The following is a 25836-nucleotide window of genomic DNA, read 5'->3' as shown; positions in this document are numbered from 1 at the left end:
ACGCTCCTTCTCTTCTGAGCATTGTAGTTTGCCCGCAGTGCACTTTACATCCACATATGGGGCATTTTCTTACTCGGAAGGAATGAGGTTGCAAATTTTGGGGGGCATTTTTCCTATTTTCCCTTGTGAAAATGAAAAGTTTAGGGTAACACCAGCATTTTAGTGAAAAAAATTTTTTCTTCATTTTCCCATCCAACTTAACGAAAATTCGTCAAACACCTGTGGAGTGTTCAGGCTCACTATACCCCTTTTTATGTTCCGTGAGGGGTGTAGTTTCCAAAATGGGGTCACATGCGGGTATCTATTTTTTTGTGTTTATGTCAAAACCGCTGTAAAATCGGCCTCCCCTGTGCAAATCACCAATTTAGACCTCAAATGTACATAGTGCGCTCTCACTCCTGAGCCTTGTTGTGCTTCCGCAGAGCATTTTACGCCCACATATGGGGTATTTCCGTACTCAGGAGAAATTGCGTTACAAATTTTGGGGGTCTTTTTTTCCCTTTTACCTCTTGTGAAAATAAAAAGTATGGGGCAACACCAGCATGTTAGTGTAAAAAAAAATATATATTTTTACACTAACCGGCTGATGTAGACCACAACTTTTCCTTTTCATAAGGGGTAAAAGGAGAAAAAGCCCCCAAAATTTGTAACACAATTTTTCCTGAGTACAGAAATACCCCATATGTGGCCCTAAACTCACAGGGCTCCGAAGTGAGCGAGCACCATGCGCATTTGAGGACTAAATTAGGGATTGCATAGGGGTGGACATTGGGAATCACTGGCGTAGAATACCCCTAACAGGTTGCCTCCAGCTGTTGCTAAACTCCCAGCTTGCCTGGACAGTCAGTGGCTGTCCAGAAATGCTTGGAGTTGTTGTTTTGCAACAGCTGGCGGCTCTGTTTTGGAAACGCTGCCGTACGATACGTTTTTTATTTTTAGTGGGGGGGAGGGGGGGGCAGTGTAAGGGGGTGTTTATGTAGTGTTTTACCCTTTATGTGGTAGTGTAGTGTTTTTAGGGTACATTCGCACTGACGGGTTTACAGTGAGTTTCCCGCTAGGAGTTTGCGCTGCTGCAGAAAATTTGCCGCAGCTCAAACTTGAAGCAGGAAACTTACTGTAAACCCACCCGTGTGAATGTACCCTGTACATTCACATGGGGGGGGGGGCAAACCTCCAGCTGTTGCAAAACTATAACTCCCAGCATGTACTGACAGATCGTGCATGCTGGGAGTTGTACTTTTGCAACAGCTGGAGGCACACTGGTTGGAAAACCTTCAGTTAGGTTCTGTTACCCAATTCAGTATTTTCCAACCAGGTTGCCTCCAGCTGTTGCAAAACTACAACTCCCAGCATGTACTGATCGCCGAAGGGCATGCTGGGAGATGTAGTTATGCAACAGCTGGAGGTACGCAACTACAACTCCCAGCATGCCGAGACAGCTGTTTGGGCATGCTGGGATTTGCAGTTTTTTCAACATCTGGAGGGCTACAGTTTAGAGACCAGTGCACAGTGATTTCCAAACAGTGATCCTCCAGATGTTGCAAAACTACAAATCCCAGCATGCCCAGACAGCAATTGGCTGTCTAGGCATGCTGGGAGTTGTAGTTTTGCAACAGCTTGAGCCACACAACAACTCCCAGCATGCCCAGACAGCCATTTTCAGCCGGGCATGCTGGGAGTTGTAGTTTTGCAACATCTGGAGGATCATAGTTTGGCGACCACTACACAGTGGTCTCCAAACAGTGGTCCTCCAGATGTTGCAAAACTACAACTCCCAGCATGCCCAGACTGTCTGGACATGCTGGGAGTTGTAGTTTTGCATCGTCTTGAGAGCCACCGTCAACCACTCACCGGCCAGTCAGATCCCTCCGCAGCCTGCCGGATCCCCACTCATCTGGAGCCGCCACTGGGTAAGCAACTACTTTCCCTTCTCTCTCACCCCGCTGTGCCCCGCTCTCCCCGGACTTCGCCACGCACCCGCCACACACTTACCCCCGCCATCACCACGCACCTACCCCTGCCATCGCCACGCACCCCCGCCATCGCCACGCACCTGCCATCGCCGCTGCCAGACCTCCGGATCACCGCGCACCCGCCACACAACCTCCGCCGCCCCTGCACACCTGATCGGGTTAATCAAACGGGATCCCGGGGTGTCGGGCGGGAGTGGTCTCCCGCAGACACCCCGGGACTTTAGCTAATTAACCCGATCAGCGCAGCGGGTGCGCGCACTTAATGAGCGCCGCCTTTATACGGCGGAATGCGCTAAGTTATCGCGTTATCTGCCGTATAAATGCGTCGGTCTGCGCGAAGGGGTGAAGCCGAACTTCTCACCTGCCGCAAACAACCGGCGGTGAAAAGTTCTGCCCCCGGGATGCAGCAGCAGCTGCAAATATGTGAACGACGGGTATTCCGCGCGAACGCACTTCAGCAGCCGAAGTCGGTATACCCGTCATTTTGCGTTAAGGGGTTAAACTCACTGAATCTCTGACCATTGCTGTCCGCTCCCGCAACATCTGTATCCAATCCTGGCCACTCCCACAAACATTCTGTCACCGCTGGAACCCCCCACGATCTCCCGTACGGGGCCCCAGCAGTCCACGGGAAGGGATAAGGGGATAAGTTTTTCAATACTGGAGAACTCCTTTAATTTCCCCTGTGGTGGGGACATAGACAAAATGGCACCAAGCTTTCCTAGCACGTGAGAAAATCACTTATCATTAAAAGACAAATACACCGTATTCATCGAGGTATACCACGCACCGGCCTATAACACGCACCCTCATTTTACAAAGGATATTTGGGTAAAAAAAAGTTTTTTACCCAAATATCCTTGGTAAAATTAGGGTGCGTATGTGTGCGTGTGTATACCCCGATACACTTTCTTACCCCTCAGAAGCCCCTAGGAAAGGCAGGGGGAGAGAGGCCGTCACTGCCTGCTTCTCTCCCCCTGCCTTTCATGGGGTCTAGAGCCGTGCTGCCGCCGCTTCTCTCCCCCTGGCTATCGGTGCCGTTGCCGGCACCGACAGACAGGGGGAGAGAAGGGGCAGCGGCACCCATTGCCGGTGCCGCTGCCCCGTTGCCTCCTCCATCCCCGGTTGTATAATTACCTGTTGCCGGGGTCGGGTCAGCGCTGCTTCAGGCCTCCGGTGTGGCTTCCCCTGCGTTGATGCTATGCGCTGCGAGACGAAATGACGAGTGACGTCACTCGTTATATTGCCGCGCCGTGCAGCGCATAGCAACGACGCAGGGGACTCAACAGAGGCCTGAAGCAGCGCTGACCCGACCCCGGCAACAGGTAATTATACAACCGGGGATGGAGGAGGCAACGGGGCAGCGGCACCGGCAATGGGTGCCGCTGCCCCTTCTCTCCCCCTGTCTATCAGCGCCGCTGCCCCATTGGTGGCACCGCTTCTCTCCCCCTGGCTATCGGCGCCGGCAATGGGGCAGCAGAGCAGATAGCAGGGGGAGAGAAGGGGGGAGATCGCGGCAGTAGCAGGGACCCCAGGACAGGCAGGGGTAGAGAAGCCGGCAGCCTAAAAAATACTACTGCTACTAAGCAGTTTGCAATCTTATGAAGAAAATGTGTGCATCTTACATTATGGTAAAAGACAGGTGTAATTACAGCAACCCGTAGATGACCTTGATTTCCCGCAGTAACTAAGTGGTCCTTTGTAATGGCAGATTGCAATGTATTGAACACTGCCCATAACCCCTTAACGACCACGGACGTAAATGTACATCCTGGTGCGGTGGTACTTTGCGCACCAGGACATACATTTACGGCCTGTACATGGCCGCGAGCATCGGCGCAATGATCGGGTCATGTGTGGCAGGTCCCGGCTGCTGATAGCAGCCAGGGACCCGCCGGTAATGGCCAACATCCACGATCGCGCAGATATCTGCCATTAACCCCTCAGATGCCGTGATCAATACAGATCACTGCATCTGCGGCAGCTTGGCTACATTGCTGATCTGATCGCCCGTGGCATGGCCGCTGGATCAGATCAGCTAACATGGCGGACGGAGGTCCCCTTACCTGCCTCCGCCGCCATCCCGGCTTCTGCTCTGGTCTGAGATTGAGCAGACCAGAGCAGAAGATCGCCGATAACACTGATCAGGGCTATGCCCTATGCATAGCACTAAACAGTATGAGCAATCAACTGATTGCTATTAATAGTCCCCAATGGGGGGACTATTAAAGTGTAAAAAAAAGGTTAATGTGAAAAATCCCCTCCCCCAATAAAAATGTAAAATGTCCCTTTTTCCCATTTTACCTCAAAAAGTGTTAAAAAAATAAAAAAAATAAAAATTATATTATAAACCTGTTTGGTATAGCTACGTGCATAAATGTAAACTATTAAAATATATTGTTAGTGATCCTCTATGGTAAGCAACGTGGACGTAAAAAAAAAAAAATCCAAAATTGCTGTGTTTTTGTCACATTTTATTTAAAAAATAATTTATAATACTTTTATGTACACAAATATGTTATCAATAAAAAGTACAGATCACGGCCCCAAAAAAAAATTAGCCCTCATACCGCCACTTATACGGAAAAATGAAAAAAGTTATATACTCGAGTATAAGCAGAGTTTTTCAGCACGATTTTTCGTGCTGAAAACACCCCCGTCGGCTTATACTCGAGTGAACTCTCCACCCGCAGTGGTCTTCAACCTGCGGACCTCCAGAGGTTTCAAAACTACAACTCCCAGCAAGCCCGGGCATCCATCGGCTGTCCGGGCTTGCTGGGAGTTGTAGTTTTGAAACCTCCGGAGGTCCGCAGGTTGAAGACCACTGCGGCCTTCGACATCATCCAGCCCCCTCTCACCCCCTTTAGTTCTGTACAGTACTCGCCTCTGCTCGGCGCTGGTCCGGTGCTGCAGGACTGTCCGGTGAGGAGGTCGTCCGGTGGGATAGTGGTTCCGGGTTGCTATCTTCACCGGGGAGGCCTCTTCTAAGCGCTTCGGGCCCGGCCCCAGAATAGTCACGTTGCCTTGACAACGACGCAGAGGTACGTTCATTGCCAAAGTACTTCTGTGTCATCGTCAAGGCAACGCCTCTATTCTGGGCCCGAAGCGCGGAGAAGAGGCGCCCCCAGTGAAGATAGCAGCCCGGAACCACTATCCCACCGGACGACAGTCCTGCAGCACCGGACCAGCGCCGAGCGGAGGCGAGTACTGTACAGAACTAAAGGGGGTGAGAGGGGGCTGGATGATGTCGAAGGCCGCAGTGGTCTTCAACCTGCGGACCTCCGGAGGTTTCAAAACTACAACTCCCAGCAAGCCCGAACAGCCGATGGCTGTCCGGGCTTGCTGGGAGTTGTAGTTTTGAAACCTCTGGAGGTCCGCAGGTTGAAGACCACTGAGGGCGGATGATGACAAGAGGATGATGAAGGGGGGTGGGGATGATGAAGGGGGGGTGTGGGATGATGACAGGTGATGATGATGAGGGTCTGGATGATGACAGGGTGATAATGATGAGGATGTTAATGACGGGTCTGGATGATGACAGGGGGGATGATGTATTTCCCACCCTTGGGTTATACGCGAGTCAATAACTTTTCCTGGGCTTTTGGGTTGAAATTAGGGGTCTCGGCTTATACTCGGGTCGGCTTATACTCGAGTATATACGGTAGGTCGTCAAAATAGAGGGATTTTAAATGTACTACTATGGTTAAAAAGTTGGCGATTTTTTTTTTTTTTAAGCACAACAATAATAAAGTATGTAATCTTGGGTATCATTTTAATCGTATTGACCCACAGAATAAAGAAAACATGTAATTTTTGCCGTAAATTCTACAGCGCGAAAACAAAACCTTCCAAAATGAGCAAAATTGCGGTTTTCTTTTTAATTTCCCCACACAAATAGTATTCTTTTTGGTTGCGCCATACATTTTATGATAAAATGAGTGATGTCATTACAAAGGACAGCTGGTCGTGCAAAAAAAAAGCCCTCATACTAGTCTGTGGATGAAAATATAAGAGTTACAATTTTTAGAAGGCGAGGAGGAAAAAAAAGAAAATGCAAAAATGGTCCTTAAGGTCAAAATGGGCTTGCTCCTTAAGGGGTGAAAGAAATTGGGCTGAAATGGTCTCAGCCCAATTTTCAGCCCAGTGAGTGACATAAAGTTCCCTGTCTAACAAAAAATAAACTAAATACAGTGCAAAAGTGGGCACGCTGTTCTGAATTAGGACCTGTTTGGGCTGTTGCAATGACACCTAAGGCCACCAGTGGAGGAGATGAACAGACTTGGGAAGTCGTGATCTTTGTTCTCCCAGCACTCCTGTGTATACTGATCGCTGATAATAGGGATGTAATGGCCAGCAGGCATTAGGTGATTGTCTGTCTTCCCAGAATTCTTCTGTATGCAGTTCACACAGATCCTAAGACCTATAACTTCCTGCTAAATATAAGTAAAAATGAAGACAAATGAAAGAAAACAAACTAAATGTACCAACAGGTTGACACTAATAACAGATTCTTCTTAACAGTCTAGATGGGTGCTAATATTGATGAAAGTGGAGATACTCTTGGATTGGAGGGGCTTACAATCTAAAACTTGCTTTTTGCTTTTGTTCACAGGTAATAAATACAGGTATAAAAGTGTTGTGTCGGAATAATGATGGGGAGCAGTATGGCTGTGCTTACAGGCTTGCACAAGAGGTAAAGAAGTCCCTCATTCTACTGGCTTATGGCAATGTTTAACCCCTTTCCACTAAAATGAGTTTTGGCAATGGTGTTTTGTATTTTCACATTCTCACTTTTTAAGAACCATAACATAGAAAGTGTACAGCCTGTATAACAGTGTTTTTAATGTTGTGTCCCCTCAAAATAACTGTGAACACAATCATTGTCTAAACGTTGGCAACAAAAGTGAGTCCAAATTGGGCCCAAAGTGTCAAATTTTTGTGTGGCCACCATTATTTTCCAGAATTGCTTTAAGCCACTTGGGCATGGTGTTCACCAGAGCTTTACAGGTTGCCAATGGAGTCCTCTTCTACTCCTCCACGATGAACTCACAGAGCTGGTGGATGTTAGAGACCTTGCATTGCTCTACCTTCCTTTTGATGATGCCTTACATATGCTCAAAAGGGTTTAGATCTGGAGACATACTTGGCCAGTCCATCACTTTTACCCTCAGCTTCTTTAGCAAGGCAGTGGTAGTCTTGAAGGTGCATTTGGGATAGTTATCATGTTGGAATACTGTCCTGCAGCCCAGTCTCTGAAGGGAGGGGATCATGCGCTACATTTGTTTGTCACAGTACATATTGGCATTTATGGTTCCCTCAATGAATTGTAGCTCCCAAGTGCCAGGAAGCCCCAGACCATGATACTAACATGCTTGAGGGTAGGTAAGACACACTTGTATTTGTACTTCTCACCTGGTTGCTGTCACACCCCGATTGTCTATTTCCCAATGACAACCTCTGAATAAGACGCAGAGCATGTGCACTCATCTTCTTTAGTCAACCATCTGTTCTGTAAAACCGTTGTATGGTCTTTCTGCAGCTCAGTTTCAGGGTTCAATCCTTTAATTGCCTAGGCCACATTTATGTAGAGCAACAATTCTTTTTTCCAGATCGTCGGAGAGTTCTTTGCCAAGAGGTGTCATGTTGAACCTTTAGTGACCATTATTAGAGTGTGAGAGAGTGAGAACACCAAATTTAACACTAGAGAGTCACTTAACAGGGAGGGAAAATTTACATTTCTGCTTACTCACTTCTGTTGCCAAGGTTTAGATATTAATGGCCGTGTGTTGAGTTATTTTGATGGGACACAACAATAAAGGCTGTTATACAAGCTATGCACTCGCTGCCTTACATTGTATCAGGCTGTCATTTCTGTAGTGTTGTCTTATGAAAAGATGTAATAAAATATTGCATTGCACAAAAATGTGCAGGCTGTATTTTTCCTTGAGATATTGTATAGGTAAAAGTCGCTCTATAGATTAAACTGTTAGTTTTTTTTTATTTTGCAGTATATGCTGAGAATTGTACACTTGTGATTGTGGAGGAGGCCTAATTATATACTTATGTCATCTTCCATTTTTAGGGAATCTATACAATTTATCCATTCATTAAGTCAAGAGTTGTAACAGTTTCTGTAGATGATATCAAGGTTCTTCTTACTCAGGAAAATCCCTTCCTCAGTAAATTCAGTAAAGAAACTCAAAAGCAAACGAAAGATTTAGGTGAGTAAATAATTGTAGTTTACTATTGCTGTATATAGTTATACCTACTTAGACTTAGAGGTTTTTTCTCTGCCTCCCATCCTTCCACTGCTCATACATTCAGCTGTTTGGCTGAGGAGAGATGAACTAATGGAGCGCCCGCAGCTCACTGTCTGTATATACATTAGCACTAATGACCACTTGACTGTTGAGGGTTTGTCTCGTAAGTTATAGTCAAGGTCTTCCTACTTCTGGCACATGGCAGCTAAAAGATGTTAATGTATAGCAGGCTCTGTTGAGCTCTATGTAGCAACAGCATGCAACATAATATTAAACCTTAAATGGCTTAATAAAATGTATTTTGTTTCATCACTCCCCCTCCCATAGACATGAATGGAGGGGGTGAGGTGTGACGTCATGGCCCCAGTCCAGGAAACCCGGAGGTTTCCGAAACTGGAGATTCAGCACCCACATAGAATGCGGGTGCTGCAAGGATATGCGCGGGGGTCTCAGCAGTGGGTCCCCCGCGATCTGACATCTTATCCCCTATCCTTTGGATAGGGTATAACATTTTTTGCCTGGAATATCCCTTTAAAATTGGAGATTGAGTCTGCAGAGCAGAAATCTGGTGAAAACCTTGTTATATCATGGTCAGAAATAGAGTACACAGGACAACTTATCTTGTTCATTTACCCAAAACATGTGCTTTAAGCAATAAATTTACCAGCATGCACAAACCAGCTTACTGCATACCATTTATTAAAGGAGATATATTGCTCAGAAAAACGTATCCCCTATTTGAAGGATAGGGGATAAGTTTAAGATTGCGGGGGCCTACTGCTGGAAGAGCTGGGTTCCCATGCAGGAGATCGAGGGGAATCCTAGCAATCGCACCCCCCCGCGATCTAAAACCTATCCCCTAGCCTTAAAATAGGGGATACTTTTTTCAGTGCGATACTTCTCCTTTAACCAATATCTAGTAAGATCCCAATCTCCCTTCAGTGTTCATCATTTTGCTTTGGCTATGCAGGGAATTTTGGTCCAATGGAAGGAACATCTTCTGGTAATAACTAGGACATTAGGCTGGAGGAATCTGTATAAAGCAAGTTAGAATTCATCATTTAGGGTCTTTTTACACGTACAGGATCGGCTGCATATTTTATGCTGCGGCCTCTGCTACCCATTAACTTCAATGAGTAGCTAAATCAGCTGCAAAAATATGCAGCAGATCCTGTACGTGTGAACATACCCTTAGGAAGTTTGGATGCCCTGTTTTTGAGGCATGTCAGCGTACGTCAGCATCACATGTGCACGCTTTATAAAGCCGTTCTTTGCAAAAAAAAAAAAAGTTTTTATCGGTAACATTTAGTGTTTTTTTTTGTTTATTATATTTTTGTAAATAACCATTTTTCATTTAAAACCTTGATGAGTCTCCTTAAGTTGATTTAAGTTGTTTTTGACAAATGTAAGTATTGTGAAAGGTTTTTTTTTTTCCCCTGTGGACTTTAAATTCTGCCTTTCCAGGCTGTTGTGTAACACAGTTATGTTCAAGAGCTTAAGAACACTGCAACAGAAGGCTGTGGGATTAAAAAGACCAAATCTATCTTTTGATTTTTTTATTCTTTCTGCACGCCACATACAGCATTTCTTCTCAAGCGCTGTCAGTGTGCCAATCTCCATTTTATAACCACAATGCTCTCTAATTGCAGTTTAACTTATCTTTTCATGTCCTATAGACTTTCTACAATACTTGTTTAGAACATTTTAATCCTCCAAACTCCGGAGTAGTTTGCGTTGGCTAGAACAGAGCTGGCCTATAAATATGTATGGTGGTAATATTTTTTTCTTTAATCACTTTTAGTTATGGGAAGTATCATCCTAAAATATGAGCCAGATCCACAGTAAGTAAATGCTTATTGTATGTAGTAGTGTCCATGTCATGTTCTCCTTTTTCTCAGAACTCTGCATTGTGCTGTTTATCCGGGGTTCCTCCTGGTAAAGTATGAATGAATTGGCTCTTACGTATAAATAAATTACAATAAATTACATATATGTAAATAAATTAAATTATATATATATTATATAAAATTCAAAATTATTGGATCCCCTGCTGATCTTGTATGTTTGCCCGCTGACAATTAAATGAGTAACAACAAATAAAATCTTGAAAAACACACTTCTAATTGTTCTGAATTGATTTGCGTTGTACCTAGTGAGGCAATGTTCACACGCTGTGGATAGTTAGATAGATAATTACCTAATTACCGCATATGGTTTACAGCAAATGGTTGTTCACAGCAAAACCGTATGCAGTTATAAGCTGCGTTACCGGTAAATAGCTGCAGCATGTAAACACAGCCTGAAATAAGTATTTCATTCCCTATCGGGTATAAATGTAAAATTTTAGCTTGTTTTGACCATAAGTATTATTGCAATTGTTGTGAACACAATCCATTGTGGGAGATCATAGTAAGCAGACAAAACCAAATTTGCACAAGTTGCTAGGGCTGCTGGGCAAGACTTGGATTCCAGGAAATTAGTCATCCATCCTTTAGCCTGGACAAGGCCTCCAGTGATTGCTACTGGTTTCCCAATAAATAAAAAAGCTTAATGGAAGACAATTTTCCAATAATGAGGAGCTGGAATTGACAATTATTGCCTTTTTGGGGGGTGGGGACTTTTTTTTTTTTAATTTATTTTTTTTCTCTTTAAGAATTTTTTTTTTATTTTTCGATATAATAAGTCGTTCTAGGGTTATCAATTATATATATGTGTGTGTGTGTGTGTGTGTGTGTATGTATATATATATATATATATATATATATATATATATATATATATATATATATATATATATATAATATATATAACATTTTATGAGTTCATCACTGGAAGTCCATTCCGAGAATTTATTGAACACCTCTCAAATATAAAATGTATCCCTTTAACACGTCACTATCAGAAACCCCTTTTTAAGATTTTCGGGTTTGTGTAGATAATGTGATAACTTTACTTGTAGACCTTTATTTTTGGTTGTGTGTTATGTTGTGGCTTGATGTATGGACGGTGATATATCGCCTTTCTTGCATTGTAAATCTCAAGTGACTTTCCTTTTTTTTTTTTTTTTTTTTTTTTTTTAGGAAACCTGACACACTTCAGTGCCCCATTGTTCTCTGTGGGTGGCGAGGTAAAACATCAATACGTTCATTTGTGCCAAAAAATGAGAGAATGCATTACTTGAGAATGATGGGAGTGGAAATTTTCAAAAACAAGGAAGGTACAGAAAAGACATCTGCAGAACCCGATGCTGCCGTAGACCAGCAGGACAGTGAGGATATGGATATTGGTTGCATGAAGGAAGAGCAGCAAGAATTATTATCTGGAGATGGGGATCTAGAACCTGAGAATGTTGATGGCAGTGATGCGAGTGATAAAAAGCATGATGATGCCTCAGTAAGTACAGAGGAGTCTACTGCCAATGGCACAAATAGTGAGAATCATTAAGAACATGAACAATCGGAGCAGTGGACCATGTCACGGTTTATGGTTGTGACTGTTAGTTTTATGTAAGAATTCTATTTTTTCCTGTAAGTATTGTTTATATTTTCACTCCTGAGGTCAAAACCTGCTTATGTGCATTTTAAGTTTGTTCTTAAGGAACCAAGATCGATACAATTTGTTTAAAAATAAAAATATTAAAATACGTATGACTGAGTTATAGATTTCTTTTCAAGATGCTTACTGGATAATGTAGAGAGAGAGAAAAGCAAATGGCATTCTCTAAAGAGAGGTCATGCACCTGTCACACAACACTGGAACCAAGGCTAACTACATTCACATGCTGTTTCATGTAAGCTTCTAGAAACAACTCTGTAATGCAGCATGAATAGGAATATGAGAGGAGGATAGAATTCAGAATTTAGAAAAGTTTTCCTACGACTCTGTGGCAAAAGCCCATTAGTAGGTTGTGTTCAGTTTCATTGGTGGGACTAAGCTGCAATTTGCAGCTATAACATATTAAAGGATTTTGCCCACAAGTAAATAACAAGTCATGCTAGGTTTCCACGCATTTTTTCGGCCCATTCTAACCAGAAAGAAACGCCAAAAAATGCCACTACTTTTTGCAGCATTTTTTGGGCGTTTTATCTTTGTGGAAATTCCCTTTTCTAAAAACTCTGGCGTTTTTTTTATTTTATTTTATTTTTTTACTGCCTTCAGGGTATCACCCAGTGACTTGGTTGCAGGTCGGCTGACCCACGGCATGTAAGAAGGTAAGTAGGGATGCATCTCCGCTGGCTGTACAGAATACAGCAGTGTACAGTGCAATGCTGTATACAGTATCAGACACCCCTACTCCCAGCGGGACTGAGCTGTGCCCACAGCTGTACAGCTTTTCTGCAGCTTGCTGTGTGAGCCCTATTTTCTCTCTACAGTTGTACACAGCATATGTGATTCTCCCCTTTTGTGTGCTCTTTTCTATCTATAGCCTTTTTGAGCTATCCTTCATGATTTCTCGCCACCCTTTCCACAATCTGAGCTGGTGTGTAACCCCCTGCTGTTGTGTTTAACACTGAAAAAACAAAGTCCAGCTGATGGATTTATCTTCTTTCTCCAAGTAAAAGCTAAGTGGTAGGATATTTTTAATATAGACTAGTAAAGAAAACTGCTTAACCCCTTAAGGACCATAGGTTTTTTCATTTTTGCACTTTCATATTTTCCACATCACCTAAAAATCAGAATGCTTTCAATTTTGCACCTACAGACCAATATGAGAGACATCAGTCATTTCACCCAAAAATGTATGGCGAAACCAGAAAAAAAAATTGGGGGGCAAAATTGAAAAAAAAAAGGTATTTTGTAACTTTTGGGGGCTTCCGATACTACACAGTGCACATTTCTGTAAAAAATGACACCATATATTTATTCTGTAGGTCCATACGGTTACAATGATACCCAATTTATTTTTTTATTTTACAATTAAAAAAAAAATTATAACTACATGCACCAAAATTAGTATGTTTAAAATTGGCATCTTCTGACCACTATAACTTTTTATTTTTCTGTATACGGGGCGGTATGAGGGCTATTTTTTTTGTGCAGTGATCTGAAGTTTTTATCGGTTCCATAATTGTTTTGATGGGACTTTTTGATCACTTTTTTGGGGTACACAAAGTGACAAAAACTACACAATTTAGGACACTTTAAATTTTTTACGTGTACGCCATTGACCGTGTGGTTTCATTAACATTATATTTTTATAGTTCGGACATTTACCCACATGGCGATACCACATGTTTTGTTTTATTTTTGTTTACATAGGGGACTATTACATGCAATCATTTGATTGCATACTCTGAACAATGCTATGCCATACCATAGCATTGATCAGTGTTATCTGTGCTCGATTGTTCAAGCCTGGATCTCAGGCTTGGAGCAATCAAGCGACAATCTGACAGGGAGGAGCAAGGTAAGGCGCCTCCCGCTATCCTCTCAGCTGTTTGGGACGCGGCGATTTCACCGCAGTGATCCTGAACAGCTCCGCTGAGCTAACCGGTAGTTTTTTCTCCCGGTTTAGACTCCGCAATCAACTTTGATCGTGGCGTCTAAAGGGTTAATACAGGACATCAGCCTGATCGGCGATGTCTGGTATTAGCAGCGGGTCCTGGGACCCAGCAGGTACGAAGCGCGCTCAGCTCCTGAGCACGCTTCACATAACAGGAGCCGGCCACGGATGTAAATAATATGCTCATGGTCGTCAAGGGGTTAAATTTGCTTTCAGGAAACAAAGTGTAAAGGTTTCACTAGCCTTTAAGGAGAACCTGTCATCACTTTTATGCTGCCTGAACCGGGAATCCGTCAAGGCTGTTGGGATGGACAGAAGCCTCTGGAGACCACCCTCTGGGGACCACACTCTGGAAACTATATCTATGGTTCTGGAGTATTGACAGTCCTCCAGAACCATAGAGGCAGTTTCCAGAGTGTACGGGCATGACAGGAAGCCGAGGACACGCTTGTTACTCGGTGCATGATGAGCGGAGAATTCTGTAACCGGCGCCCCTCTCCGTGTAACGCACTCCCTCCCCGTGTAACGCGCTCCTTCCCCGGCGGTATACTAGAATTCTCCCTCCCTCCACGAAAAGCAGCTGGCGGCCAACATCAGCCGGTGAGACCCATGAGGAGGCGGGGAGAGTCGGGGATGACATGTGTAGCTAACACCGGGGGGGGGTTATGTAGGAGAGCGGTAATACCGTGATACCGCCATAATTAAGAAAAATACCGTGATATTGATTTTAGGTCATACCCCACCACTAAGTGATTATGTGAAAACGCTTATCACATAGTTGTTTTGCTCCTTTTTAATCAAGGTGACACACAGAGGTTAAAGTGGCAATCAAAGGTTATTTTCCCACATCTGTGGCATTTTAAATTACAATTAGTGTCTGAGTATAGTCCGTTTTAGCTCACACATGGATGCACTAAGCAGGCAAGATACTAAGCTATGGGGAGTAGAAGAGAACTGTCGACCTACATAACAAAAATGTTTTCATTTCTTCGAGCGAGAGACAAAATAGTCTTGTGGATATGATCCAAAATAAATCATATATGTTACATGGGTGAGTATTCGAACTTGCTAAGGGTTTTTATGGTATGACACACACCGCCTTTTAATGTTACATCTTTCATATGATCTTCATTATGTCCTGGGCTACAGAAATGTTTGAACACGGGTAGATGTGTTTTCCTGTCTTATTGTGTGTGGATAGGACCTCATCCTTACTTTTAGTCTCTCTCCTGTTTCTCCAACATAAAGAGCCCCATGTGGACATTTAGTGCAGAGAATCAGGTAAGACTACATTACATTTAAAGGGGTACTCCGCCCCTAGACATCTTATCCACTATCCAAAGGATAAAGGGATAAGATGTCAGATCGACGGGGTCCCGCTGCTGGGGACCCCGCTATCATTACTGCGCAGAGCGAGATCGCTCTGCACGTAATGACGGGCAATACAGGGGCCGGAGCATTGTTAGGTCACGGCTCCGCCCCTCGTGACGTCACGGCCCGCCCCCGTCAATACAAGTCTTTGGGAGGGGGCGCGGCTGTCGTCACGCCCCCTGCCATAGACTTGCATTAAGGGGACGGGCCGTGATGTCATGAGGGGCGGAGCCATGACGTCACACTGCTCCGGTCCCTGTATCGCTTGCATTACGCACAGAGCGAACTCGCTCTGTGCAGTAATGATGGCAGGGTGCCACAGCGGCGATCCCCGGGGTCCCCAGCAGCGGGACCGCGGCAATCTAACATCTTATCCCCTATCCTTTGGATGGGGAATAAGATGCCAGGGGCCTGTAAAGGCACAGGAAATCTTGTGAGAATTTGTGGCTAGATGAATGCAGCATGTTATCAGAAAATACTGGCAGAAAATTTGTATTCATCTGCACATGGGATGTTCTTGGACTTTCCAGCATGACAATGACCGTAAGCACAAGGCTAAGCTGACCTTCCAGTGGTTACACCAGAAAGAGGTGAACGTTCTGGAACGGCCATCGCAGTTTCCTGACCTTAACCTCTTAAGAACATCCGGTTTTAAAAATGTTTCACCTCATCCTCTAAAAATCATAACGCTTTATATTTTCAACCTACAGACCCATCTAAGTTCTCGTTATTTGTGGCACCAATTTTACTTTGTAATGACATCAATCATTTCACCACAAAATCTATGGTGAAATACACACACAAAAAAAACAACGCAATTTTGCTAATTTTGGGGGATTCCAATTCTACGCAGTGCACTTTTTGTTAAAAATTACACCTTATCTTTGTTCAGTAGGGCCGTATGGTCACAGCAATACCCAAATTAGATTTATTTTGTTTTACTACTTTAAAAAAATTGTAAACTTTTTGTACAAAAATAAAAAATTTTTTATTTTTTTTTAAATGTCCTCTTCTGACCCCTATAACTTTATTTTTCAGTATACAGGGATATGTGGGGGCTAAATCATTAACTTTTTTTAACTTTATTTACACTATTTTATAGTCATTAGATTGCATACACTGTTCAATGCTATGCTATAGCATAGCCTTAATCGGTGTTATCGGTGAACCATTTCTCCAGCCTACTGAGGCTGACTGGACAGTTGGATTAGGCGAGGAGGCACGTAAGGGCCATCCTGCCGTCCTTTCAGCTTATCAGTACACTGCTGAGTAGCCGGAAAGTGTGTTTTAACATGTGAACATATGCTCAAAGTTGACCTAATGGGTAATGCTGGGCATCACTGCGATTGGTGATGTCCGGCATTAGCCACGGGTCCACCCCCCCCCCCCCCCCCCATGACCTCCTGTTATCAGATCCTGAGCGTGTGTCATAGAAGGGAAGTGGGACAAGGGCGTACAGGTACACCCTTTGTCTTAACCCCTTAAGGACTCAGCCCATTTGGACCTTAAGGACTCTTAATTTTATTTTTAGGTTTTCGTTTTTTCCTCCTCCCCTTCAAAAAATCATAACTCTTCTATATTTTCATCCACAGACTAGTATGAGGGCTTGTTTTTGCACGGCCAGTTGTCCGTTGTAAAGCCATCACTCACTTTCTCATAAAATGTATGGCGCAACCAAAAAAATACTATTTGTGTGGGGAAATTAAAAAGAAAATTGCAATTTTGCTAATTTTGGAAGGTTTTGTTTTCACGCCGTACAATTTATGGTAAAAATGACGTGTGTTTTTTATTCTCTGGGTCAATATGATTAAAATGATACCCATGATTATACACTTTTCTATTACTGTTGCGCTTAAAAAAAATCGCAAACTGTTTAACCAAATTAGTACATTTAAAATCCCCCTATTTTGAAGACCTATAACTTTTTCATTTTTCCGTATAAGCAGTGGTATGAGGGCTTATTTTTTTGCGCAGTGATCTGTACTTTTTATTAATACCATATTTGCTTATACAAAACTTCTATTACATTTTTTTTATAAAATTTTTTTTTTGGAATAAAATGTTATAAAAAAGCAGCTATTTTGGACTTTTTTTTTTTTTACATTCATGCCGTTCACCGTATGGGATCATTTACATTTTATTTTAATAGTTCAGATATTTACGCACGCCAGGATACCAAACATGTATGTAAAATAATTTTTTTTACACTTTTTGGCGGTAAAATAGGGAAAATGGGACAATTTACGTTTTTATTGGGGGAGGGGGTTTTTCACATTTTTTTGTTACTTTTTTTTACTTTTTTAACTTTAATTTTTACACTTTAATAGTCCCCATAGGGGACTATTTAAAGCAATCACTCGATTGCTAATCCTGTTCAGTGCTATGTATAGAACATAGCACTGATCAGGCTTATCGGGGATCTTCTGCTCTGGTCTGCGGGAAGGCAGATCAGAGCAGAAGACTCCCGGAAGGCAGCGGAGCCAGGTGAGGGGACCTCCGTCTGCCTTGCAGGATGATCGGATCGCCGCGGCAGCGCTGCGGGCGATCCGATCATCCTGTTAAGTGACCGCGATGCTGCAGATGCCGTGATCGGTATTGATCACGGCATCTGAGGGGTTAATGGCGGACATCCGTGGGATCGCTGGTGTCCGCCATTACCAGCGGGTCCCTGGCTGCGATCCACAGCCGGGACCTGCCGTGCATGATGCCGGCATCGCTCCGATGCCCGCGGTTATGCTCAGGCCGTAAATGTACGTCCTGGTGCGTTAAGTATCACGCCACCAGGACGTACATTTACGTCCTGCGTCGTTAAGGGGGTTAATATTGAGCCACTATCCTCAAGCTGAATGGGCAGCTGTACCACCTGGAAGAATTCATGGTCTCCTAGACAACTGTTACAAAAGTTTGCTTGTGCCATTGATGCTAAAGGAGGCAATACACAGTATTAGAAACTAAGGGTATGCATGCTGCCATGTTTTGTTTTATGATTGTGCCATTTTAGTAGAACCTATAGTTGAACGTGAAGTGTTTTGACTGTTGCTCTTGTTTTCTCTTAAAATGGTACATTTATTAATTCACCAAGGGTATGCAAACTTTCTTAGCACACGTGTATATACAAGTTATAAAAGTAGATCTGTCTTTAATAGGCTGTTCTGGATTTATAGTTGGCCGCTAGGGCCTGAAAGAAACAAAGCTTTGACAACTATTCCCAGAATGAAGATTTTTCCTTATTGAGCTTCTGTGCGCTCAAAGTAAGCACGTCAGAACCTTAAAGGCTTTAATGTGTAATCAATAGACTATATATATGCGTTAGAATACCCATTGGAGATGTACAGTAGGATTTATGATTGGTATTAATTTTGAGAGCTTCAGCAGTAAGTATGCCATTTATGTTCTGAAGACTTAAAAGCCATGTACAGTATATGAATAAGTAAAGCATATACCGTATATACTCGAGTATAAGCCGTGTTTTTCAGCACGATTTTTTCGTGCTGAAAACACCCCCCCTCGGCTTATACTCGAGTGAACTCTCCGCCCTCAGTGGTCTTCAACCTGCGGACCTCTAGATGTTTCAAAACTACAACTCCCAGCATGCCCGGACAGCCATCGGCTGTCCGGGCATGCTTGGAGTTGTAGTTTTGAAACATCTGGAGGTCCGCAGGTTGAAGACCACTGCCCGGGCCTTCGTCATCACCCAGCCCCCCTCCCCCTTTTAGTTTTGTACGACAGCCGATGACGGTCCGGGCATGCTGGGAGTTGTAGTTTTGGAACATCTGGAGGTCCGCAGGTTGAAGACCACTGTTAATCAGACATTGACAAGCGGTGATGATGAAGGGGGTGGTGTGGGATGATGACAGGGTGATGATGAAGGGGGGATGATGACAGGTGATGATGATGAAGGGGGGGATGATGTATTTCCCACCCTAGGCTTATAGTCGAGTCAATAACTTTTCCTGGGTTTTTGGGGTGAAATTAGGGGCCTCGGCTTATATTCGGGTCGGCTTATACTCGAGTATATACAGTATATGTATATAAGGCCTTACTGGGTTTCTATTATTCACAGTTTCTACAATACACAATATACAAATTATCACTAGGTTCACACTTACAAATGTGAACCAAATATTTAAAGATCTTACTGTGTGTTTCAGAAAATAACCCGCTGTCTGTATACTTTTTAAAATGGTAATGATACTAAAGATGCATACATCAGACAAGCTTTAGGGGGCAGCATTGCTTCACTGTCGGTCTCTCATTTAGAATTCTAAGGGTGTTCCAATCCTGGAATAAGCATATAAGGATTTCACTCAACATCGGTGTAATTATATGTTTTCTATTAAATGTAATTCTTGATTTGATGTTCTACATTGCTGGGGAAAAAAGAACATAAATGTGTTATTAAAGAAATGGCCTCAATAAACTGTTAATAAGACAATGTAATGTTCATGTTTACCATGCCGATGAAGAACATATTTGCTTTTTCAGATCATTTCATTCACGCTTGTGCTCACAAGATCTATTATAAGACAAAGAAAATTAAAAGAAATATTTCAGAGCGATGTTCAAATTGACCTTTATTGTAGGTTTGGAATTATCTGCCAAGTGCTTCCTGACATGTCCAACTTGTTTTCAGTGTGGAAAGCAGGTTTAGTACCCTTTATCATGACCTTGGTACACAAGGAAAAACACCAGATCTTTCTTGATATTTTTCATGGAATATTTTACAGTGTAGTTTATGCTGAAAATAAAATGGCTAGACACCGCTACGCCACTGATAGGCTGAGCGGGTCTGTGACTGTTTTTTTGCTGAAGTATTGTATTTTTGTATTTTTGGTGGTTAAAAAAAAAAAAACTGCAGCCAGATGTTAGCTGAACGTCAGTAGGGTAATATAGAATTCAGTACTTATAATGTTACAACGCTTTTTTTTTCCTCTCTCTCCCTGCGGTTGCATAGATTTTCTCCACTTGTACTGTTTCTTTGGGTAGGTTCTGAAAAGCACAGTGTGCGATAAGTGTGGCATTTTTAACACCATTTTTTTTTTACTTGGGTGTAGCAGTTTGTGACATATCCTCCCATAGGTTTTATTGCTTAATAAAAAAATACATATAAAAGGAGGAAATATAAAAGGATTTGGGGCCCATGCACACTATGGAAATTCTGCCCTGAATTATTCCAAGTGGAATTCCATTTGCAGCTTGCTCCTGTTACAAACATCTGACATGTCGTTAAGTTTATCAGTGAGCATCAGGGTTCTGATGCCCTTTCTGACCACTAGAATAACAGGGCAATTCTGTATACGTAGTCTCCCATATATATATATATAGATATAGATTGATATATATAGTTTGGTTTGGTGGGGCTTTCAGCACGAAGACCCACCCCCACCTATACAAACTTATGACCAGGGCTGTGGAGTCGGTAGATAAATGTTCTGACTCCACAGTTTTTTGTACCTCCGACTCCCCGACTCGGATTCCTCTGTATTAATATGCAAATGTATTTATAAACGCTTAAAGTTGAATCCAAGAAGCTGTTCCACCAAATTCTTCTAAGCTCTTCTAGCAGAGAGAGGTAGTTGGGCAGAAGCTGCTGCCTTCTCCTTTTTGTGTGCTGATCTGCTGCTGAAAATAGGGCAGTGGGAGGATCCAGGAAGGGGCATTTATTAAAAAACATGATTTCCCTAGTAGAATCCCATAGTCATGTTTAAAGTTTAAGCTAACAATCGGAGTTTACAAGTTTTTATAGCTTTAGCTGAATGGCAGCAGTTTTTCTAATGATTTACAGCTACAGTCTTGAACTATTGATCCTCCATTCCCTTCACTTATACAAGTGTCTCTAATCCTGCAAAAAACATATTAACTTAATGCCTGATCAGTGAGAGGCTAGGTTACCCATGGGTTCCCTGTAACAGCAGAACACAACACTATGGAAAGTATAAGTATTGCCGCTCCTAATTGTGCGTTGCGTGCCATATAGTGAAGCACATGAAAAGCATGCTTCTTCACGGTCACTTAACGTGTTCATTTTGCGGTTACGTGAGGCACTGCATGCATTGGTCTATAATCTTACAGTAGAGAAGTCATTAATTATAACTTTTTGTGAATTGGGACATTTAAACTTGCTTTTTTTTATTCCAATCCAAATTTAGTAGGAGTCTAAGTCGGTGCTTTGTTTGCCGACTCCGACTCCAGGTACCCAAAATTTAGTCCGACTCCACAGCCCTGCTTATGACATGTCAAAACGTATCTATAACACTGTTCTACAGGTAAAAAGTTGAGCATGAAAACAGCTGTTCTTATATAATTTTGGGGTGGTAAAAACAAAAATAACAAAAGTAAATGCTGGCACCCCGAAATTTTTCAAGAAAATGAAGTAACACGTTTTGCTATACACATGTTTATTCCCTTTGTGTGTATTGGAAGTAAACCAAAAAATGGAGGGGAAAAAAAGCAAATTGGACATAATGTCACACAAAACTCCAAAAATGGGCTGGACAAAATTATTGGCACCCTTTCAAAAGTGTGGAAAAATAAAATTGTTTCCAACATGTGATGCTCCTTTAACCACTTAGGGGCCAAGGGCGTACGCCTTCGCTCCCTGGTACTTAAGGACCAAGGGCGTATCAGACCAGGGTGATGTCTATCAGCAGGCACCCTGTGCAAATGCCCAGGGTGAATTCAGACCGGCGATTCTGGGTCATAAGAGTCTCCAATGACCCGGAAAATAAGGGGGATCGGGGTTGTCCAAGACACCCACGATCCCCCTGAAGGGATAGGAGTGAGGTGGCAGGGGTGCCACACCTCCTATCTCTGCTATTGGACCACTGTTTTCCAGGCAGAACAGGGGGGAACCGGCGATGTCCGGCACCGAAGGTCAACTTACCCATTGCCAGCGATCGGCGGCAGCAGAGGACGGCGATGGGGCTCCCTGGATCCTACGGAAGCCGGTGAGTTGCCTAGCAACATCTGGAGGGCTATAGTTTGGAGACCACTATACAGTGGTCTCTAAATTGTAGCCCTCCAGATGTTGCAAAACTTCAACTCTCTGCATGCCCAGACAGCTGTTTGCTGTTTGGACATGCTGGGATTTGCAACAGCTGGAGGGCTACAGTTTGGAGAACACAGTGCAGTGGTCTCTAAACTGTGGCCCTCTAGATCTTGCAAAGCTACAACTCCTAGCATGCCCACACAGCAGTTTGCTGTCTGGGAATGCTGGGATTTGTAGTTTTGCAACATCTGGAGGGCCACAGTTTGGAGATCACTGTGCAGTGGTCTCTAAACTGTAGCCCTCCAGATGTTGCAAAACTGCATATCCCAGCATGCCCAAACAGCAAACAGCTGTCTTGGCATGCTGGGAGTTGTAGTTGCATACCTCCAGCAGTTGCATAACTACATTTCCCAGCATGCCCTTTGGCGATCAGTACATGCTGGGAGTTGTAGTTTTGCAACAGCTGAAGGCATACAGGTTGGAAAATACTGAGTTAGGTAACAGAACCTTCCTGAAGGTTTTCCAACCAGTATGCCTCCAGCTGTGGCAAAAGTACAACTCCCAACATGCACGGTCTGTGAGTACATGCTGGAAGTTTTAGTTTTGCAATAGCTGGAGGTTTGCAGGGTACATTCACACGGGTGGGTTTACAGTGAGTTTCCTGCTTCAAGTTTAAGCTGCGGCAAATTTTCCCCAGCAGCGCAAACTCCTAGCGGGAAACTCATCGTAGACCCCCGCCAGTGCAAATGTACCCTTAAAACACTACACTACCACAAAATAAAAGGTAAAACACTACGTATACACCCCTAACACTGTCTCCCCCCCCCCCCCCCCCCCCAATAAAAATGAAAATGTATTGTATGGCAGTGTTGCTAAAGTGGAGCCTCCAGGTGTTGCAAAACTACTCCCAGCATTTCCGGACAGCCACTGACTGTCCAGGTATGCTGGGAGTTTAGCAACAGCTGGAGGCACCCTGTTAGGGGTATTCTACGCCAGTGATTCCCAATGTCCACCCCTATGCAATCCCTAATTTAGTCCTCAAATGCGCATGGCGCTCTCACTTCAAAGCCCTGTCTTATTTCAAGGAAACAGTTTAGGGCCACATATGGGGTATTTCTATACTCTGGAGAAGAAGCACTACAAAAAGTAGCTTTTACTCCTTATGAAAAGGAAAAGTTGTGGGGCTACACCAGCCTGTTAGTGTAAACATTTTTTTTTTTTTTTTACACTAACAGGCTGGTGTAGCCCCACAACTTTTCCTTTTCCTAAGGAGTAAAAGCTACTTTTTGTAGTGCTTCTTCTCCAGAGTATAGAAATACCCCATAAGTGGGTGTAAAGTGATCTGCGAATGCACAACAAGGCTCAGGAGTGAGAGCGCTCTATGTACATTTGAGGCCTAAATTGGTGATTTGCACAGGGGTGGCTGATTTTACAGCAGTTCTGACATAAATGCAAAAAAAAAAATACCCTCATGTGACCCCATTTTGTAAACTACACCCCTCATGGAATGTAACAAGGGGGGGGGTATAGTGAGCTTTAACACCCCACAGGTGTTTGACAAATTTTCGTTAAAGTTGGATGGGAAAACGAAAAAAAAATAATAATTTCACTAAAATGCAGGCGTTACCCTAAATTTTTCATTTTCACAAGGGAAAATAGGAAAACAGTCTCCCAAAATTTGTAACCTAATTTCTTCTGAGTAAGAACATACCCCATATGTGGATGTAAAGTGCTCTGCGGGTGAACTACAATGCTCAGAAGAGAAGGAGCACCATTGGGCTTTTGAAGAGAAAACTTGTCTGGAATTGAAGTCCACGTGTGTTTACAAAGCCCCTAAAGTGCCAGAACAATGGATGTGACCCCATTTTGGAAACTACACCCCTCACAGAATGTAATAAGAGGTACAGTGAGCATTTACGCCCCACAGGTGTCTGACAGATTTTTGCAACAGTGGCCCATGACAATGAAGAGAACTGTCTGAGGACTTGAGAAACAAAATTGTGGAAAAATATCAACAATCTCAAGGTAACAAGTCCATCTCCAGAGATCTAGATTTGCCTTTGTCCACAGTGCGCAACATTATCAAGAAGTTCGCAACCCATGGCACTGTAGCTAATCTCCCTCAAGAGAAAAATTGATGAAAGGTGTCAACGCAGGATAGTCCGGATGGTGGATAAGCAGCCCCAAACAAGTTCCAAAGATATTCAAGCTGTCCTGCAGGCACAGGGAGCGTCAGTGCAAACTTATCCGTCGACATTTAAATGAAATGAAACGCTATGGCAGGAGATCCAGGAGGACCCCATTGCTGACACAGAGACATAAAAAAGAGAGACTACATTTTGCCAAAATGAACTTGAGTAAGCCAAAATCCTTCAGGGAAAATGTCTTGTGGACAGATGAGACCAAGATAGAACTTTTTGGTAATGCACATCATTCTACTGTTTACCGAAAACTGAATGAGGCCTACAAAGAAAAGAACACCGTACCTTCAGTGAAATATGGTGGGTTAAGTTAAGGGGGCCAATAATTTTGTCCAAACCATTTTTGGAGTTTGATGTGACATTATATCCAATTTGCTTTTTTTCCTCCCTTTTTTGGTATAGCAAAACATGTTACTGCAATCCTTTTTCTGTGAAAAAAAACGTCATTTTCTAGAAAAATTTCAGGGGTGCCAACATTTACAGCCATGACTGTATATTGGCTCTAGTTTGCCCTGTATGCTGTAAGTTGCATCATGCATTTTATAAACCTTACTTCATTAGTTGGTTGCTTATATCATGAAAACTTGAGCCAATATAATTTTTTTTTGTTATTTTCCTTTTAAGCGACCCAAAATTATGTAAGAACAGCTGTTTTCATGCTTGCAACTTTTTACCTGTTGAACAGTGTTATTTGCCTACTACCTGTAGTTGAAAAATGTAAAATGTCCATTGCATGAAAACTAGAGCCAACTAACAAATGTCATTATGTTTGAATTCAGCATGTGAAATTCATTAAGAAATGGCACATTTAATTTCTGATTTATTTATTTATTTGTAGAACAGTGCAATCAAAATAATCTGCTGTCTCCAAAATGTCATGGTGATTCCAGCCTAAATACTAATTCATTCATTCTAAAGACCTTTCCAAGATGTACTTAAAGAAAATCTGTCATAAGTTTCGCCTGCACTTACCTGTTGATACTGATGACAGTGCTGTGCTCCGGTTCTTCCACCGTATAGTCTGTTCCGATGCTGACTTGGGATACGGGTGGGACTTCGTGACGTCACAGCTGCAGTTCTCTGCTGGGTACCGATGCTAGCAAAGTGCTGCGGTGATGTCACAAAGCTCCGCCCATGCTCAAAGTCTGCCCCGTAACAGAAGATAAGGCGGAAGAATCGGAGCATGGATCGGGACCAGGTAATTATGGTTGTCACCTGCACTACCTGTCTGTACCGGTAGTCATCTGAAAAATTTGAATATTGTTAGTCTACAACATTAACTACTTCTGTCTAAGATTGCTGCCTGCTTGAGAACTTATCATAAAAGCACAAGAAGCCGGCTGTAGTAGCAGGACAAAACACACTAATTTACAGCTGGCTGCAAGCAAGGACACTAAATATATTTCTCATTCATCTGAGAATTTTTACAGCTGAATTTCTTGATATTTTGAGAGAAGTTATCTTGACATCAATTTGCACCAGCTCTTCAGTCCTTCGTCCAAATACTCTAGTGAGAGAACAGAGAATAATGGAGCCTAAA

The 25836-nt window shown here is 43.0% G+C and overlaps 1 protein-coding gene and 1 long non-coding RNA gene across 4 annotated transcripts in view; one reads left to right on the top strand and one right to left on the bottom strand.

The window, feature by feature from the left end:
• Window positions 1-11874, top strand: part of NSUN2 (NOP2/Sun RNA methyltransferase 2) — a 152983-nt gene extending 141109 nt beyond the window's left edge. For all 3 annotated transcript variants that reach the window (XM_056520921.1, XM_056520922.1, XM_056520923.1), the window contains exons 17-20: window positions 6586-6666; window positions 8056-8194; window positions 10035-10074; window positions 11314-11874. In XM_056520921.1, coding sequence (XP_056376896.1) covers window positions 6586-6666; window positions 8056-8194; window positions 10035-10074; window positions 11314-11677 — 624 coding nt within the window. In that variant the 3' untranslated portion in view covers window positions 11678-11874. The remainder of the gene's footprint in view (window positions 1-6585; window positions 6667-8055; window positions 8195-10034; window positions 10075-11313) is intronic.
• Window positions 11875-19321: 7447 nt separating this feature from the next.
• LOC130272798 (uncharacterized) lies at window positions 19322-25338 on the bottom strand. Its single transcript, XR_008843752.1, has 3 exons — window positions 25269-25338; window positions 19561-19623; window positions 19322-19477 (listed from the first exon to the last, which is right to left on the bottom strand). It is a non-coding gene; the product is annotated as an uncharacterized LOC130272798 (long non-coding RNA).
• Window positions 25339-25836: the final 498 nt, after the last annotated feature.

This window comes from Hyla sarda, chromosome 5 (assembly GCF_029499605.1).
Source record: "Hyla sarda isolate aHylSar1 chromosome 5, aHylSar1.hap1, whole genome shotgun sequence".
NCBI lineage: Eukaryota > Metazoa > Chordata > Amphibia > Anura > Hylidae > Hyla > Hyla sarda.
Note: the sequence above shows the minus strand (reverse complement) of the source record. Positions and strands in the feature narration are given on the sequence as shown.